The following is a 19,413-nucleotide window of genomic DNA, read 5'->3' as shown; positions in this document are numbered from 1 at the left end:
TCCAAGGACACAAGACTTTCCCACATGCCTTGAGCTTGCTTTTCCAGACAGCTCTTTGTTTTTAAGGTCGAAGTTCTAATATTGTTACAAGACAATAGTCTAGATAACATCAGGATTTTGTAGCAGTGTAATTACTAAATTATTCTAAATTCAAAAAAAACTTTTTGTCTTTTCTTCCCCTTTTTGATTTTTGAGTTGGTTTTCTCATGTGAAGCATCTCTTAGCTGGAAAAGGTGTTAAGATGATGAAGTTTTGATAACTTCTATCTATCATGTTTGTCCTCAATACGCTTGTGGCCATATACTTCCTTAACAGATTGGTAAATATAGCAGCAAATGTCTCTGTTGTGGGAGAAAACAATATTGCATCTCCACCGTGAGCAAAAAGATGTGTGATATGCAGGTTTTTTACTTACTTGAAAATTTTAGTGGACTGAAAGACATGTGGGAACCTCAATACTATTCACGGTAGGAAGTACTATGTTTAATGATTGATGGCAACTTTTAAAAAATAGATTTAGCTACAGTAATTATCATTTCCCTAAATTCTTTCTTTTTTGCCTTCTTATCTTAGAAAGGGGAAGCTAGTGAATTTAAAGTAAAATGAATTTGCTAGCTTAAAATTATACTTAAGATATATCTACTTTGGATAATGTAAATCTTCTTGAGCCAGAGTATTATATGAGCATTACTAGGTAATGATGGTGCAGAGTTTTGTGTTTTGTTCACCAATCCCAGTCTGAGGGAAAAGTATACGGAACAGAACAAGAAGGAAAGGGCATGGGTTAGAGTATAATCAACTTATGTAAGTTAACTTTTACTTGTTACTGAAAAAAAAAAAGGCCAGAATCATAACTTTTTCACATTAAATATATAACAGGATTGACTATTAGGTTTAATCAAAACTACATTTTATATAATATGCATAAAATTTGAGAAACCTACTCATGCACATGAGATACTGACAACCTGTAATATCAAAAAGATAAATTGGGTGGCAGTGATTCTTTGTTATAGTGAGGAATTAACTCAGAATTTCATAAAATTAAAAGTGTCACTATGGTACTTAAGGATTTAGATATTTTTGCAGCATTAACTATACCATACATGTATTATGAAAAGTATCTTACGTAAGAGTGGTCTATACTCTGGTTCCGTTGTCAACACAGGTCATGTCAATAGACATCTTGTTTTTAAAATAGATTGCAAATAAAGGTAAAAAATTGTACCTGCTTATATCACTATTTCATATTTCAAGAGAGAAACAGAACCTAATCTTTAAATTATAGTCAGTCTCTGAGTAATTGATAGCTGACTGTTGTCATTTCTGCTGGAAAGTGGTTATTTTGATGCATAATATAAATTTTACATCATGAATTTTCTTGAGTACTCATGTTTAAAGATGGACCTTCTTTTTGCAGTAGATATGTAATTCTTGAAGTTTTGTGTGTTGTACATCAGATTAGTAGGGAAAATGGATCTTGATAAGTGCAAGGTGCATATAGTTACCTTGGTATAACTTGTTACTTTTTAAGATGCACACCTAATGAGTTTTATTAAATAATTAGAATTTAGTTCCATTGTGACCTTCAGAATTACGCTTTGTGAACCTACTAAGCTTTCATGACTTTTTTTCAGAAAACTCGTTTTCTTATTCCTCTCCCATTCTAGTACAGTAACCATTTGTTTTAATGAGATAGATAGGAATGTGATGGGATATGCATTAAAGAGCAGGTTGGGGTTGCACACAACCATTATTAGATATGCTTTATTATATACTGAAGAAACAATTTAATTTTATTAATGTTCATAAGATTCCTAGCCTTAGGATGGCACCCAGATTAGAACAATGCATCATTTTGAGATGCTGTTCAGGCTCTAGAGGCAAACTGCTGAGTTTTCTCTCTTGTGTTTCCTGTGGGTGCAGGAGTGATGTTGCACAAGCATGATGTATGTAATCGTTGACTTCGTCTGATGGGTATTTCCAAAAAAGAATGTAGACATACTTTAATGAACATTCAGTTGTTAATCTAATTTCGAAAGCATTTCAGAGCACCAAGAAATAAAACTTACATTTGAATTTTGAGAGCAGTGGATCTCTTACTGGTCACATAATAAACCTATGCTATATTGTGTTAGATTCCAAAGGGTACTTGATGGTTGTAGTGTTAGTAGTCATATGAAGGGTGGTGGCATCATGATTCTCATTGAAAAGTTTCATCTCATTTGTCAACTATGTCCCTCTCTAAAATTTTCACCGTTTTAAGTCCTTAGGTAGATTCTGGCCACACCTCACTTTGTTTCTCTTTAGAAAGTATAGCTCTGCTCTTAAATATATGTATATATTATATATGCAAAGAAGTATTTTAGAGAATGTCTTAAACTTCATGGTTCTTGTAAAATATCCTACATCTAACCTAGTGAGGCAGTTTTATTGTAATCATATGTTATAATGGTACATTTAATCAGTTTCAAAGGTTCAAAAAAGATCTTCCCTGTGGAAAAAGATTTAGGAGTAGATTTTTGCCTTTAATTTCATAACTGGAATTCATGATTAGCCAATGGTTCAGTGTTTTAAAACCTATGGTCTTCAGCGGTGTTGCTGATGTTACTGCTAAAATATTTTGTTTTGTTTCTTGATTTTTTAAAATTGAATGTCCTGTAGGATAAAATCAAAGAGAATTAATAATAAATAAGATCACACTTGATTCCTTTATTTAATTCTTTTGGCTTAACCATTTATAACCAAAAAGTAGTAATAATTACGAACATTTGTTGAGTACTTACTGCATTCCAGACACTGATTTGTGTTTTCTGTATATTAACACATTCAATCCCTCCTACAACTTCTTAAGTACAGTCACTGTGCCCTTTTTACAGGTGAAGAAACTGAGGTCTAAAGAGTCAAGTAATTCCAAGGTTACACAGCAAGTGAACACCAAATCGTGGGTTTGAACTCAGCCAGTCTTACTCTAGAGCCTTTTTCTGAACCTCTGTGTTGTATTCTAATTCCAGCCTAAAATGTGATTTCCTGTCCTTGCTCATGTTTTTCTCTTTGCCCTCTCCCAAACAGTTGACATACTTCTATGCTAGTCCATTTAGCATATTTCTTTTGAAGGGCCCTATACTACAGGCTACTTAAGTAGTCCACATCCAGATTTAAATGTCAGCTCAGCCTGCCACTTAATTTACTTTGTGACATTGGGCAGGTTGCTTTCTACGCCTTTAATATGGGCCAGTGTGTACATTATATAATTATTTTATAATGATTAAAGAGAAGAATGAATAAAAAATGTATAGCATAGTGCCTGGCACGTGATAAAAACTTGTGAGGTCTATACCACTTCTTAGGCTGTGAGGAATTTTTCTGAGCGCTGCATAGTGCTGCAGATCGTGAGACTAGGGGTCTTTAGTTAGTTGTGTTTTTTGCAAGGTGCCTCTGGAAGTTACCTGTCATCCTCATCTAATAAGTGTGCTACATGCTCAGAGTGGGTGTATAAAGCCTACTTAGATGGGTTGTTTAAGAACTATTGTAAAGTCTGCATTTTTTTCTTCCTGAGTATAGATGTTTACTAGAGGATTTCTTCTTACGCTAATCTTTAGTAGGGTTGAAGTATAAATCATAAAAGCGATTTCATGGTGCCTAAAAAGCTTACTGTGGAGTGTGTCATACAGCCTATTTAATGTTTTTTTTCTTATTTTTTCCAGAAAATTTGGCGAGCGGCCTCCACCTAAACGACTCACTAGGTAAGCATTATATTACTCAGCATTTCACCTAAACATTTCCTGAAAGTATTAGATCCTGTCAAATATTGGTACCTGGATCGTAAGCTTATTCCCATCCTCCCTTGCATCTCCCATCCCTGCAAAAAAAAAAACCCAGGATAAGAGGATATAGTCAAAGGGGAAAATGAAGCCTTTCAAGAATTAATCTTGAGTATCATATAGTTAATATAACAAGGGCTGCAATGTAAACATAGCTTCCTATATCTAGCTGCATTTAGCCAATCACAATTTGTTGGTTATAGGTGGGACTTGGAAGCTATTTAATAAACACTTTTAGAAAAGAAATTTAAAGTAAAACAAGATTTTACCCATTTTAGTGGTTTTAAATATTATACTGTGTTCTATGTAACTTAATTTTACAATATACATTTTAATTACAAATGTTAAATTTAAAAGTATTAGTCTTGAAAATGATTTAAAAAATTTCTAACAGTCACCGGTTACAAAATAAAAAGTAAGACACTCATTTCCACAGTTACAGTCCTAGAGTTAATGCTGACCCTGCATTGTTAGTATCTTTCAAGAAAATCGTATGCATATATAAACACATGCCTGTGTTTTTCCTTTTTCTTTTTAAACTCTGGCATCATACTCTACCATTGATTTGTACCTTTTTACCTCACTTAACTGTACGTCTTCTACTTCATTCTCTTTATTGTCTCCATAGTTTTCTCTTGTCTTCACACTGCTTTTTAATATTTCACATCGATGGCCATTTGAATTACTTCCACATTATTGCTATTATTAAAATTGTTGTATTCAAAGAATGAACATGCCAGACAGACACACAAAGAGAGTTTTGTTTTCTTTTAAAGATTGGCACCTGAGCTAACAACTGTTGCCAATCCTCTTCTTTTTTTCTCTCCAAATCCCCTCAGTATATAGTTGTATATTTCTTTTTAGTTGTGGGTCCTTCTAGTTGTGGCATGTGGGACGCCACCTCAGTATGGCCTGATGAGTGGTGCCGTGTCCGTGCCCAGGATCCGAACGGGTGAAACCCTAGGCTGCCAAAGCGGAGTGCACGAACTTAACCACTTGGCCACAGGGCCGGCCCCAAACAGAGCCAGTTTGAAGGGGCTTCCTTTAGCCAAATCTTTGATCATCAAAATAAATAATGATAGTAATGGGTTAAAATCCATAGAATAAAATGACAGTTTCGAAGTCTGTGCTGAGTTAAATAAATTAATCAATAAATGGAGGAGAGGTGGTAGCTTTTCCTTATAGAAGAATTTCACCTAATGAATGTGTAAGGAATGATGGAACTAGGAAATCACATCTTGGCAACTATTACAGTGATAATTGTTTCAGGCAAAAATCATCAGTGGATGCTTTTAAACTTTTGGATTGAAGTCTGATGAGAAACAAAATATTTACATAGTCTCTAAGTATATCCTCACAAAGTATGTATTAATTGTAAAGTGAAAAATAATAACATGACAGTGAAGAAACCTGGCGACACCACCTTAATTAAGTGTTAACATCACTAAGTTAGCATCACCAGTCATAGACAAATAAATATCATGTGCATCCTGAGAAGGACACAGTATTACTTTTGTGGTCTTCTTGCCAAAAATGCATAAGCTAAATCTAAGCATAAGGAAACATCAGACATAAATGAGGGACATTCTGTAAAATAAAGGCATTTACTCTTCAGAACTTTCAAGATCATGAAAAGTAAAGATTGAAGAATACCAATTAAGGGAGACCAAAGAGACCTGACAACTAAATTCAACTAAATCCTGGGCCAGAAAAATACTTTTCTTTTGCTCTAAAGCTGGAGTTGGCAAACATTTTCTGTAACGGGCCAGATAATAAACGTGTTAGGCTTTTTGGGCCACTCTGAGTCTGTTATGACTTCTCAACTTATATCCGCAAATCAGCCATAGAAAATATGTAAATAAATGGCATGTCTGTGTTTCAGCTTACCTTAATTTAGAAAAACTGGTGGTTATTCTGATTTGGCCTGAGGGTAGTAGTTTCTCAACAGTGCTCTCTCCTCCTAAGTGAAGGGCATTAATGGCACAGTTGGCAATGTTCGAATAAAATCTGTAGACATTAGTATTGTATCAGTGATAATTGCATTATGATTGTATACGAGAATTTTTGTGTATAGGAAATAAGCACTGAAGTATTTTGGGTAAAGGGGCTTTCTGTCTACAATGTGCTCTTAAATGACTTAAAAACATAATATACAAATATGGTAAAATGTTAACATTTGAGGAGTCTTGGAGGAAGGGGACTAAGGTTTCTTCGTACTACTTTTGCAACTTTTCTGTAAGTCTGAAATTACTTCCCTATTAAAATTTTTTTAAAGGCATTATGTAAATATTCCAGATCAAATGGGCTGGGAAACTATAACTTGTCTCACAGGTCCATGTAAATATATTTTCATTACTTGTTTTTATATGTCTTGAAGAAATTCTAAGTGGAATTGCATAATTCACATGTGTAGGCATTTTGAAATCTAAAATTTAATAGATAAACATTTATATTTCATTACTAGCAACAAATAGGTTGGAGTGATTTCAATGATAAAATGTATTTTGATGAATAAATTAGTTAGTTTACTGGATTCATCTGTAAAAATAGCAATCAATATGATGATAATAAATACCATAAGGAAATATTTCTTTCCTTAAATATATATAATAATATTGTTAGGTCCCAGCTACTTTATCATGATTATCTATTTACCCTTTAAGCAATTTCCCTGTTTGGAAAATTTTAGTAGCTTTTAGGACTACTGCTTCTGGCCAAGAAGGACTAACAGGGATTGGAATTACTCTACAGCCTGAAACAACTAAAAATCTGGACAAAATATCTGAAACAGTGGTTTTCCAGATATTGGATGGCAGGCAAGGAAGGACAGTGATCCTTGAGAGACAGGAGACAAATGAGGTGAGCCCTATGATTGCCTCAGCTTAGTGCCTGGGGAGAGTTTCCTGGCTGTGATGTAGGGAGGAGGAATCCAGGAGAAGCCTAGTAAGCATCTTGATTTGAGGAGATAGATCTGGGAATCTCGTGAGCCGAGGCAGCTAGAGTTCCCAGGGCAGAGAACTGTAGGGGAAAGAGCTGGACCGAGAGTTCCAGAGGTCTGCAGAAGGTTCCCTCTAATCTTCAGCTGAGTAGTGATCAGCACATGTGTGTGAGCAAGTTTGCTTGTGAGCAAGGTTGGGGAAAAAAATAAAGAATTAGAGGAAAGAATTCCTAAAGCTCATTCATCACTAGGAATTATTCCTGTTACCAATAGCCAGAGTGGACAAATCTCATAATTCATGGTACTACTAGAGTACTCAGAGGCATTTTGCTTTGGCAGTAGTGCAAAATTAGGCCTAGACTAAATGCTGCTTTCATTTTACCTAACAAAACTTAAAAGGAAGAGTGAAAAGATCAGACTCTTTCTAAGTAACTTAACTGTGTACCAGAACAAAGCTCAATAATATTTACAGGAATAGAAAAATATCCAGCACTCAAAAAGGTAAAATTCATTGTGTCTTAACCTCTGATCAAAATATACCAGTCTTACAAAGAAGTAGGAAAATATTATCTATAATGAGGAGAAAAATCAGTCAATTAAAACCAACCCCAGAATGAAACAGATGGATAGAATTAGATAAAGGCATTAAAACAGTATATTTGTCTTAGTATATTTGTCTTCTATATGTTTAAAATGCTAAGATCAGGACTTTGCAGAATTTTTCTTTGAAAGGTCAAATGGTAAATATTTTAGTTTTTGTGGCCCATAGGCCTCTGTTGTAACAGCTCGCCTCTGTTGTGGCACAAAAGCAGCCATAAACAATGTGTAACCCAGTGGACGTGTCTGTATACTGGAGTGCTACTTTATTTCTAAAATAGGCAGTGGGTTCGGATTTGGCCTGCAGGCTGTGATTGCAGATCCTTGTAATTGCTAGAGGGGAGATTGAATAAGTTAAACAGAGGCCATGGAAGATAAAAAAAGGGAAGATCCAAATCAAATTTCTAGAGAGGAAAACAACAAATATTTAAGGGTGAAAAATATACACTGCTGAAGAAGAGATTAGTGAACTTGAGGACATAGCAGCAGAAACTATCCAAAATGAAGCACACAGCAAAAAAGTCTGGGGAAAAAAAAATCACAGTCATTAGTGAGCTGTGGTTTATATTCAAGTGAACTACTATACGTGTAATTGGAGTCATTGACGGGGAGGGTGTGACTAAAAGAATGTATGGAGAAATAATGGCTGAAAATATTCTAAACTTGGTGAAAACTGTAAAACCACAGTCCCAAGAAACTCAGTGAACCCCAAGTGCAGGAACTGCACTGAAGCACATCGTAGTCAAGTTGCTTTAAGTCAGTGATAAAGAGAAAATGTTAAAAGCAACAGAGAAAAAAAGGTAAATTATATACAGAGGAACAGAGATAAGGATGACAGGAGGTTTTTCATCTGAAACCTTGCTAGGGAGAAGACACTGGAGCATGAGCTGTACAGTACTCAAGGGGGAGAAAATACGGCAACCTAGAATTCTCTGCCCAGTGAACGCAAAATATAAAGACCTTCATAAACTGAAAAGGAATTAATCACAAACAGGTCTGAGCTACAAGAAATGTTAAAGGAATCCTTCAAGCAGAAGGACAGTCATACCAGATAGAAATCCGGTTCTGTGCAAGTTACTGTCAAGAATGAGAAAGGTAACATCACTGCAGATTCTACACGTTTAAAGAATAACAACAAATATTATAAATAACTTTCTGCTGATAAGCTCAACAACTTTTGAAGAAATCTACAAATTTCTTGAAACCAGTAGACCAGCAAAGCTTATTCAAGAAGAAACAGATAACTTGAATAGCTCTATATCTAAAGAAATTGAATTTCTAAATTTTAACTTTCCCACAGAGAAGACTACAGGCTCAGATGATTTCACTTTTGAATTCTACCAAACATTTAAGAAATAAATCATGCCAGTTTTATACATACTCTGCCAGAAAATTGGAGAGCAGGACATACTGCCCAGCTCATTCTGTGAGGACAGCATTGCCCTGTTACTAAAAGTAGACGAAGATATTAGAAGAAAATAAAACTGTAGACCAATATTTCTTGTGAACATAGATGCAAAAAGTCTGAACACATTTTCAAAATGAATCCAACAATGTATTAAAGGGATAATACATCATGACCTAATGAGATTTATTTCAAAAATGGAAATCTGTCAATGTAATTCAGTATATTAACAGGACAAAAAAGGAGAATCATATGGTTATCTCAGGGATTTAGAAAAAGCTTTTGACATTCTTTTTTTTTTAAAGATTGGCAACTGAGCTAACAACTGTTGCCAATCTTCTTTTTTTTTCCTGCTTTTTCTTGCCAAATCCCCCAAGTATACAGTTGTATATTTTAGTTGTGGGTCCTTCTAGTTGGAGCATGTGGGATGTTGCCTCAGCGTGGCCTGATGAGTGGTGCCATGTCCGTGCCCAGGATCCAAACCAGCAAAACCCTTGGGCCGCCAAAGTGGAGCACATGAACTTAACCACTCGGCCATGGGGCTGGCCCTGAGCTGGCCCTGACATTCATTCTTGATCAAAATTCTCATCAAACTAGGAATAAAAAAGGGACTAGCCTGGTGGTGTAGTGGTTAAGTTCTCATGTTCCACTTCCGAGGTTTGGGGTTTGCAGGTTCAGATGCTGGGTGCGGACCTACACACCACTTATCAAGCCATGCTGTGGTGGCATCCCACGTAAAATAGAGTAAGATTGGCAACAGATGTTACCTCAGGGCCAGTCTTACACTCCCCACCCCCACCCCCCAACACAAAAAAACCCTAGGAGTAAAAGAGAATTTCCTCATTCTGATAAAGGTACCTACAAAAAACTACATTTAACACCATACTTAATTGTGAAAGACTGAATGTTTTTTCTCAAGATCAGGAATAATGCAAGGGTGTCTGCTCTCATCACTTCCATTTAACATTGTACATGAGGTTCTGATTATTACAATAAGGCCAAAAGATGAAATGTAAGGCATTCAGACTGGAAAGAAAGAAGTAAAACTTCTTCTTTAAAACTTCTTTATTTGCAGATGTCATGATCATCTATATAGAAAATTCTGTGAAATCGTCAAAGTAAAGCTGCTGGAACTAGTGGGTTTAGCAAGATGGTAGGATACATGCTCAAGAAACAAAACATACAAAATTGAATTGTATTTTTTATACTAATAACACTGGGAAATTGGAATTTAGAAAACAATACCATCAAAAAGTATGTAATTCTTAGGGAAAAATCTGACACAAGATGTGCAAAAACTATACACTGAAAACCACAAAACATTGGTGAGAGAACTTGAAGACCTAAATAGATTGGGCAGAAGACTCAATGTTGTTGAGGTCAGTTCTTCCCAAATTCATCTATGGACTCAACATAATCCCAGTCAGATCCCAGTGGGCTCTTTTGTAGCAGTTGACAAGCTGTTTCCAAAATTTACAAGGAAATTCAAACAACCTAGAATAGCCAAAACAACCTTGAAAATGAGCAGTAAGAATTTATGCTACCTGATTTCAAAACTTATAAAGCTGCAGTAATCAAGGGTGGAATTGGCATAGAGATAGCCAAGTAGATCATTGTAACAGAATAGTGGCCAGAAATAGTCCTTGAGATGTATTTTTTTTTATCAAGGTTAAAGGCCATTTAGTTAGATAAAGGGTTTTTTAAACAAAGGATTCTGGAACAATTGGATATTCATGTGCCCTGTCTACTTACATACACATATACAAAATAACTATGATCCATACATAGAACCGTATACAAAAGTTAGCCCAAAATAGACTTAAATGTAAAACTTCAAATTGTATAGTTTTTAGAAGAAAGCATAGGAGAAAATCTTTGTCACCTTGGCTTAGGCAGATTTCTTAGATATAGCACTAAAAGCACAATCTATAAAAGAAAGAAATTAATTTTACTTCATCAAAATTAGGAATAAAGCATTCGTATCCAGACTATGAAAAGAACTCTCAAAAGTCAATAATAGGGAAATAAATGATTTGAACAGATACTTCTCTAAACAATGCATACACATGGCAAATAACCATTTAGAGAATTGCAAATTAAGACCACAGTGAGATACCACAATATACCTATTAGGAACGACTAATACTTTCATGCTTTGTTGGTGGGTATGTAAAATAGTACAACTTTGGAAAATAAGTTGGCACTCTTAAAAAGTTAAATATACTCCTACCATATGGCCCAGCTATTCATTCCACTCTTAGATATTTAGTCAAGAAAAATGAAAACGCATGAATATAAAGACTTGGACACAGATGTTTGCAGTAGTAGTCGTCGTAATAGCCATCCAGGCATAACCCAAATATCCACTAACAGATGTGGATCAACAAATTGTGGTATATTCTACAATGAATTTCTATTAGCAGTAAAAATGAGTGAACTATTGATACATGCAACAACATAGATGAATCTTACTATAATTATGCTCAATTTTCTAAGAAGTCAGGAAAAAGTACTGTACGATTCCATTTATATAAAATTCTAGAAAATGCAAACTAATCTATAACCACAGAAAGCAGATCTGTGGTTTCCTAGGGTTGGAGAGAGGCAGGAGGAGGGATTACAGAGGCAGAAGAGAAATTTGGGAATGATAACTATCTTATCTGGATTGTGGTGGTGGTGTATACCATATTCTATACTTGAAAATAAATGCGTTTTATTGTATTTCAGTTAAATCTCAATAAAGCTGTAAAAAATTTTGGTAGCTTTTATCCTTTAAAAATGCTTGACAGGAATTAGTGTATCTTCCAGGGGAAAATTCAGGTAAACTTTGTATCTTTTTAAGTCTACTTTTAAAAGAGGGAAACTTACAGATTTTTATTCTTTATTATCAAAGCTAGTATAAAGCAAATTTAGCAAAACAGTTTGTTATAAAACAGAAATTGGAATGTAAAATCAATTAACAATTCTGTGATAAAAATTTAATTTTAAGGGGCTGACCTGGTGGTATAGTGGTTAGATTCACGTGCTCTGCTTCGGCACCCCAGGGTTTGTGGTTTCAGATCCCAGGCATGGACCTACGCACTGCTCATCAAGCCATGCTGTGGAGGCGTCCCGTATACAGACAGAGGAAGATTATCACAGATGTTAGCTCAGGGCCAATCTTCCTCATCAAAAAAAGAAAAATAAAAATTTAATTTTAAGCCCAAAGTTAAAGATCGGGAAGTTTTCCCTTTTGATGGCATAGCCAATTTAGGTTCTGTCTGGCTCTTAACTGTATTTTCTCATTTCTCCTTTAAAGAATTTTCCCTGTTAGGAAAACTTTAGTGTCTTATATTTCATCAAAAATATTTTTGAAGGAATTTTTTATCTTTTCATTGAGATAGGGGAGTGGGAAGTTTAATTCAGAGAGGGCTTCTTTCCCTGTAAAAAACCCCACAAACTTTTAAACCTATCCTAGTCCATCCTTACACCATCTTCCAAATGAAGCAATATTGAAAAAGCATCTTGTTATTTAGAGGATGATCTTTTAGATAGTGTTCTAAGCACAAGTCTACCTACAAAGAGTTTAAGTTTTTTATTAAGCATAGTTAACACTATCTACAGTTTAGTGTTATTGTAGATTTGCTTTTATATATATAATATTCTTTCAGAAATATATATGATAGGAATTGAGTGTTAACTCTCAAGGGTATCCCACTCTCTTGAAATAGTCCCCTTAATGTGGCTCACAAGTATAACTGACTGACTGTAGATTCAAAAACACAACAGAATAACCAGATCTTGTACTAGTGTATAGAAACAATTGTTCTTTTATTGTGGAGACTTCTCATTTTGTCATTTAGAGCCTGATGTCGTCAATGAAAATATTAGTTGGAATGCAATTAGGCGTCAGTCTCCAGGAATGCTGAATGGATCACATTGAGTGCACCCGTCCCTTATGTAAGAGTAGTTCTGAGCTCTGAAGTTTTGACTGCAGCAGGACTGTAACACATGTTTTTTAAAAAAGCAGATGTTATTCAGCTTAATATCCCATTGTACTAAGTGACTTTGCTCTGTTGTCAGTAAACAAAGGTTAGAACTGGAATCTTGAAGCTCATGCGTTGTAAGCAGACTTCAAAGGGCGTGTAGTCTTCACTTCCTTCCCCTCTGCAACACTCCAGACTGGTGTCCACTAATTCATGCTCTTTCTTGAATTTGTTTAGTGTTGGGATTTCCTTAACACGGTGCATTTCCTTAAGGTTTGCTGTAATTGTTGAAACCCTTTTATGCTGTCTTCTCTGCTCAGAAACCCTTTTCTCTGTTACTTGGACTAACACTTTTTTTTTTTGAAGCCCCATCGCCTGTTGGTCTCACTGCCACATATCTCTGTTCTCATTGTACCTGTGCATAAACCTCTCTTACTGCCCTCGTCAAGTGGTGGAGAAACTCAGTTTCTGAAGCTCCTTTTGGCTTATTTGGAGGTTGCTGCAGAGTTAAGCAGTAATATCCTAAGATGATAGTTGAGAAATAGCCTTTGTATATATTTGTTGTTCACTTCAACATGAGTTACATTTATTTTATAAATATTTGTGTATTAATTTTGGGATTTCATTGTCTTTGAGTAAGCCCCAATTTCTTTCTTTTTGTATTTTCTTTCCTATTCATGGCATGCAATTTTGAAAAGCATTTTACCAGTGCTAGTGAGAAACTGTTAGAACAATGTATTCTCCTTGTCTATCCTGGGTTATAGCTAAAGTTGCTGTTCACTATACCTATTTATGATTCATCTCCTTCAATTTGTGACAGGCAAACCATCCATTTTTTATTGTTGACTTAGATCAGATTAATATCTGTTTTGGCCCTTTTCTAGGAGTCAGAGGCTGCTTTATATTTTTATCTTCCAGGATACAATATTCGTGTTAACCTAGTCATGGATTCTCCTTTTACTTTTTTTTTTTTAAAGATTGGCACCTGAGCTAACAACTGTTGCCAATCTTCTTTTTTTTTTTTTTTCTGCTTTATCTCCCCAAACCCACCCCCCTGTACATAGTTGTGCATCCCAGTTGCAGGTCCCTCCAGTTGGGGGATGTGGGACGCCGCCACATCCGCGCCCAGGATCCGAACCCTGGGCCGCCGCAGCGGAGCACGCGAACCCAAGCACTCGGCCACGGAGCTGGCCCCTCTCCTTTTACTTTATCCTTAGACAGCCACGAGTAGCAAATACCATATAAACTAAGTAGACTTGAGATGAGTTTAGATTTGTGGTAAAATAAAACCATAAAGTTAAATCTACATTAATAGTAATGCATGACCTTGCTCTATGTAGTTATTAGTCAGGTAATTAGTTCATAAGTGGTAAATAATTCATATAACAGTGGCTGCAATGAGTATTCAACTTTACTTAGGCCAGTCATATATTTGTAGGGCATCTTAGGGAAAGAAGAAAATGAGGTGAAGTAGGAAGGGTCTGCATGGCCCCTGGGATTTGAGCTGCCAAGTTTAAACTAACCAGGTGCCAAGTTTAAACTAACCAATCTAGGAACCAAGGTGATGACCTACCTTGGAATGTCAGTACCCCCTACTGTTACATGTTCTCAAAATCCGCAAGTCACAAAGTTTTCTCTACACACAATATAAAGCCTTAACTAGTAAAATGGTTTATTTCCAAAATAAACTTTTAAAATAATAGAATACAGAAGTGATGATGACCCAATCCTTACAATGTAATGGCCTGTGTCTATTTGGGAGAGGAAATAAAAACCACGAAGAGTTTATCAGAACTTGAAAGATTGGTCTCATAGCCTTGTGACAGGCTTTGAAGCAGTTTACCTGTATATCTACTTTCATAGAATTTCACAGAATTATGGGACATTATTTTTACTTTTATTATAAAGAGGGAGTGAAATGAGATTTGCTGGCATTCCCCTAGGAACGCGACCTGTGCTGTTGTTAGACCTTGGCCACCAGTAGATACAGAAACCTAGTGTAGCAGCCTTACTATTTCGTTAGTTTTGAGAGACTTCATTGGCACTGTCCCTAGATTATCATTTTCAAAGCCGGCACCTGGGGTAACAGTCTCCTTGGGGGAAAAACATAGACCTCTTGATCTAGTCTAATAGTTGGGAAAATGCTGCATCATGGATACCCCCTCTGAAGATTTGTTTGAGACTCTTGAGTAGTCCTGCAGTGAAAGAGCTGCTTTTGCTTTATTGGATCTGGTTTCTCTAAAACTTCAAGTGGGGCACTCTCCATTGCAAATGGTAACTGTTGTGGACCTCCCTTTGAAAAGTGTTGTCTGAGAGAGTGGAAAAGACTTAACCGCGAGAATCTGACGAATAGGGCAGCTCTATGAGTTTGTGTTTTGGTGTTTTGTGGGGGGCTCGGCGGGGGAGTGTGAGTCTGGATGCTTTTGTCAGAAGAGTCCAGCTGAGCTTTCAGAAATCTCAACAGTCCCCAGTCCAGTTTCAAGAAAGAGTTTTTTTTAAAAAACTTCATTAAATGTCAACCGTGTGATATACTTAATTGATTAAAAAATTTAGTGTCATTATTCATTTCTGTTTTGCAACTTTTCTTTTAAAATTTTTTCAATTTTTATTGTCTTTACAGGAGTTAGCAAATGTTTTCTGTAAAGAGTCAAGTAGTACATATTTTAGGCTTCGAGGTCCACTGCTGTTACATAGTCATCTTTTCTTTTTTACAACCTTTTAAAAATGTAAAAGCCATTCTTAGCTCCTAGGGAGTACAAAAACAGGCTGCTGGCGTGGTTCACTGACCCCTGGCCTGTAGTAGTGTTTCTCAGAGTATACTCTGCAGCTCTCTCAAATGTTTGCAGGTGTGGTGTGTGTCTGTGGAATTACTTTGGAAACACTTGATGCAACAAAAATAGCTTTCTTTACTGGAAGACAGTTCCTGTTGAAACTTTTGTTTGGATTTTACAAGTGACAAAAATCCAATTTGAGAAGTACAGAGACTGAGCCTTTGGTAAAGATGACTGTTTGGACGTCCCGTGTTTTCGGGCCACGTTCTCTCATAGAGTAGTTGGGGCTGGCTATGGTTAGTTCCCAACTCGAGTGTCTCTGCGTGCCCCTCCTGCCGCGCACACGTGTGTGCACACACATCTCATTTAAATGGCTTATACACCCGTTGGTGCAGTCACGGAGGTGCATATCAGCGTGGTGAGGAAGTAGGGGATCTTTTCGGAAGAATGGAGGTTAGCACAGTAAGGGCAGTATTTTTTGTGAATTTTGTGTGCAGTATAAGAAAGATTGAAATTTATAAAAGAAAATACTGCCCAAAAAATCAACAAAGATAATGATAGTTTAAACCTGTCAGGCTAGAATGGAATTTGTCATGATTTCGTGTTAGTAAAAGTATTGATAAAAATAAAGTTTTCTGCTTTTCTAAATGTTTAAGCTTTCTTGTTTTGAATAAGCAAACTCACAAAAGTAGTTGCTCCATGGTGCTCTTCAAATAATTTTTAATTGGTTTTCATTCATAATGAATATTTTATATTATAAGGAATCATTCATTGAAATTAGCAAATAATATACTTTAAAACTTGTTAGAATAGTGACTATTCCAGCAATTTATGTTTTAGCTTTGTTATTATTGTTTTTAACAACTCAGTAATACAAAATAGTAATTATGGTAAGATTCTTATGGCACTTACGTTATGTATTCCAATGGTAAAATTTCCCTTATTCTTTCTTAAAAATGATTTTGGCATCTTATTGTTGGAATATTTTTGGTTTTCTCTAATTCAGTGGTTTTCAAGCCAGGTGACCTCTCCCTCCACCCCCTTCACAGAAGAAGCTATCAACCTTTGATTGCCAGAGGACATAATTTTAATGTGTTTGATATTCTAAGAAAGCAACTTTTTTTCTTGTTGAAAAAAAGCTGTTTGGCAGATTACTATTACCTGACAACTATTATTAATGATTACTTTAAGGTTCTGGTTGCTTTTTCAGGAATTTGTATTATAAATATGAAGGGAAAAGACAAGGGAAACTGGAGCTATCATCTTATATTCCTCATAAACAGTTTGAGATCTGAAATCTTTTGTCATGATCATAATTGTAAACAGTTATTTCCAATACAGTCAACTAGTACCATAACCAGTGCCTGAGATGTAATAGGCTTTCAGTAAACTTCTAGTGGGAAGATGGATAAATGTGCAGCTTACCTGTTGTGCTTGCAGAACACATGCCTTGAAAGTGGGTTGAGATGCCTGATCTTTTACCTCCAGGTCCTTTTCAAGTTTGCTGTCAAACTTCAGTGGACGTCCCTGGTTCCTTCTCCCCCACTCCCACACCCTTTCTAAGAAAATAATAATAATAATAGGTAGAGTTTCCTGAAACTTTGATTTGTCAGTTTGTGGGTCTAACTTAATTTAGAATTTTTTTTCACATTATGAGTTATTGCTGTCTTTTTTTACGGGTGAAAAAAACTCAGGCTTAGTAAGAGACGAGTTAAGATTCAGACCCCTGTCTGTTTCACACCAAATCTGTGCTTCTAACCGTTGCAAACTATCTGATAGTGTAATTTTGTCCTTGAGAGCCAGATTTTCTGTACATTTTCTTCTTGACTCTCCTGTCACTGTTTTCTTTGTGGGAGGTTTTATTTGCACCTGTGGCTTCATTTACGAACCGCATACCAGTCCACACCACTTTTGCAGCCCAGACACCTCTCTGGAACTTCAGATGGGTGTTTGTAACAAGCTATTGAATACTTCTGTCTTGGAGGTCCAGGGCACTTCAGAGTTGACATTTCTCAAGCAGAACCTGTTAATATATACCCACTTCTCCCAAAAGGAAAGATAAAAAGTTAAGTCTTTCCCATCTTCTCCCTTACTATCTTCTATTATTTCTATTTCTTAGCATGTCATCAGTCTTTTTCAAATTTGTCTTGTCTCTATGCTTTCCACTCCTTTCTCTTTTCCACCGCTAGAATTAACTAATTAAAGAGGAAAACTGTTGTGTGTTTAAAAAACCTTAAAATCTCTCATTGCCTTTTATGTAGATTAAAAATCCAGGTCCCACAGCGTGGTGTTTTTCTATAATGGGATCAAGATAAAATTAAAGATGATCTTTTCCCAGTTATCAAGAAGGTGCAAATTTTTTTAACATGTTTTTAAAGTTTTTCTCCAAGTTTCTTAAAAATTTTATTATCTGCTACCACTTTTATCATCGTCTATGATAGGGTCATACTTGACTTAGGTTAAACTTGCATACTTAGTGTTGAAGTTTACAAATGTCTGATTTCAAGGGATTTGGCAGGCCTTTCACAATTTGACTCTACTCACTTTGTCAGCTTTATTCACTGCCATGGCTCACTTTAGATTCTTAGAGAATTTGTTTCAGTACCTGACTGCCACTTATTAATGGCAAGACATTCAAAATGGTGTTAACAGTACTTACCTTTTTGGATTATGAGGATTACATGAAATAATGCATTTAAAGTGCTTAGTTCAGGGCCTGGCACATAGTAAATACTCACGAAATGTTAGCTGCTATTGTTTTGTTGTTGTGGCTGCTTTACTCCTCAGCCTGATTCCCTCAGTGTACCCAAACATAAGGGTCCTTTTTGTCTTCCCTCTGTACTGCTCCCAGACAGTGGAATGGCTTATTCTTTCCTCCTCCTACTTCCTGTGGGAAGAGATCTACTCTTCTTTTTTCTGGATTTAGCTGACCTAAGAAATTTTTCCCAGGCCAGCCCTAGTAGCCTAGTGGTTAAGTTCAGCATGCTCCACTTTGGCAGCCTGGGTTCATGTGTCAGGCACAGACCTACACCACTTGTCTCTCAGTGGCCATGCTGTGGTGGCAACTCACATACAAAAAAAGAACAAGATTGGCAGCGGATGTTAGCTCAGGGCAAATCTTCCTCAGCACACACACACAAAACAATCCCAGCGTGTATTCCTTTATCACTCCTCCCTTTATATAGGCATTCCCTTATTGGTGCTTTTTGTTCATACTGATATTTGGATCATGTATTTCCTTATTACTCATTTTCCAAACTATTGTCTTTACTGGACTGAGCTTCTTTTCAGTGGTAGGGATTAATTCTCAACCTAGTGGGTGCCAGTGTTACCTGGCCTGCCCACTAACAGATTTTCAGTCAGTAAACATAAAAGCTGTCATCTAGATTATCTCATTTAACCCCCACAGCCTTTCTGTGTTAGGTCAGCATTATTATCTTTTATTATCAGATACAGAAACAGAAGGTGGATGAGGTTAAGTGATTTGCCCCAGGCCACTTAGTTTCTGAGTGCTACAAGTCTAGAATTCCCCACATTTAATAACCAACTACTGTTGTGTAGCTATCCTCTTATACGTTTGTCTTTTATTTATAATATAAATAAAATAGCATTTAATTTATTAAATTATTTCCTGATTATTGTCTTTGAAGCACTTTTGCTTTAATTTTGTAATGTGTAAAACATCTCAGGAATTGAGATTCTACTGATTCAGAATTGTGAAAGCTTGATCTGTGTAGACCTTGTGCTCTTTGTAGTCTAACATTGCTAAGCAAAATAATTGGGTGAATAAATATGTTCAAGACATTGAACTTTTTATATAGCATTTGCATAATAAATAGGTAGTTGGTGTAGTTTGTACTTGAAAAAATGAACATTGCATTTTTTCCCAAAATTTAATTCAATTTTTCACTAA

General features: G+C 36.0%; 1 protein-coding gene across 8 annotated transcripts in view; it reads left to right on the top strand.

The window, feature by feature from the left end:
• RBPJ (recombination signal binding protein for immunoglobulin kappa J region) overlaps positions 1–19,413 on the top strand; it is a 219,143-nt gene that overhangs the window by 170,514 nt on the left and 29,216 nt on the right. For all 8 annotated transcript variants that reach the window (XM_070506106.1, XM_044767660.2, XM_044767662.2 and 5 more), the window contains one exon: positions 3,708–3,746. In XM_070506106.1, coding sequence (XP_070362207.1) covers positions 3,708–3,746 — 39 coding nt within the window. The remainder of the gene's footprint in view (positions 1–3,707; positions 3,747–19,413) is intronic.

Source organism: Equus asinus, chromosome 3, assembly GCF_041296235.1.
Source record: "Equus asinus isolate D_3611 breed Donkey chromosome 3, EquAss-T2T_v2, whole genome shotgun sequence".
Taxonomy (NCBI): Eukaryota; Metazoa; Chordata; class Mammalia; order Perissodactyla; family Equidae; genus Equus; species Equus asinus.
The sequence above is the reverse complement of the archived record's forward strand: the minus strand, read 5'-3'. Positions and strand labels throughout refer to the sequence as shown.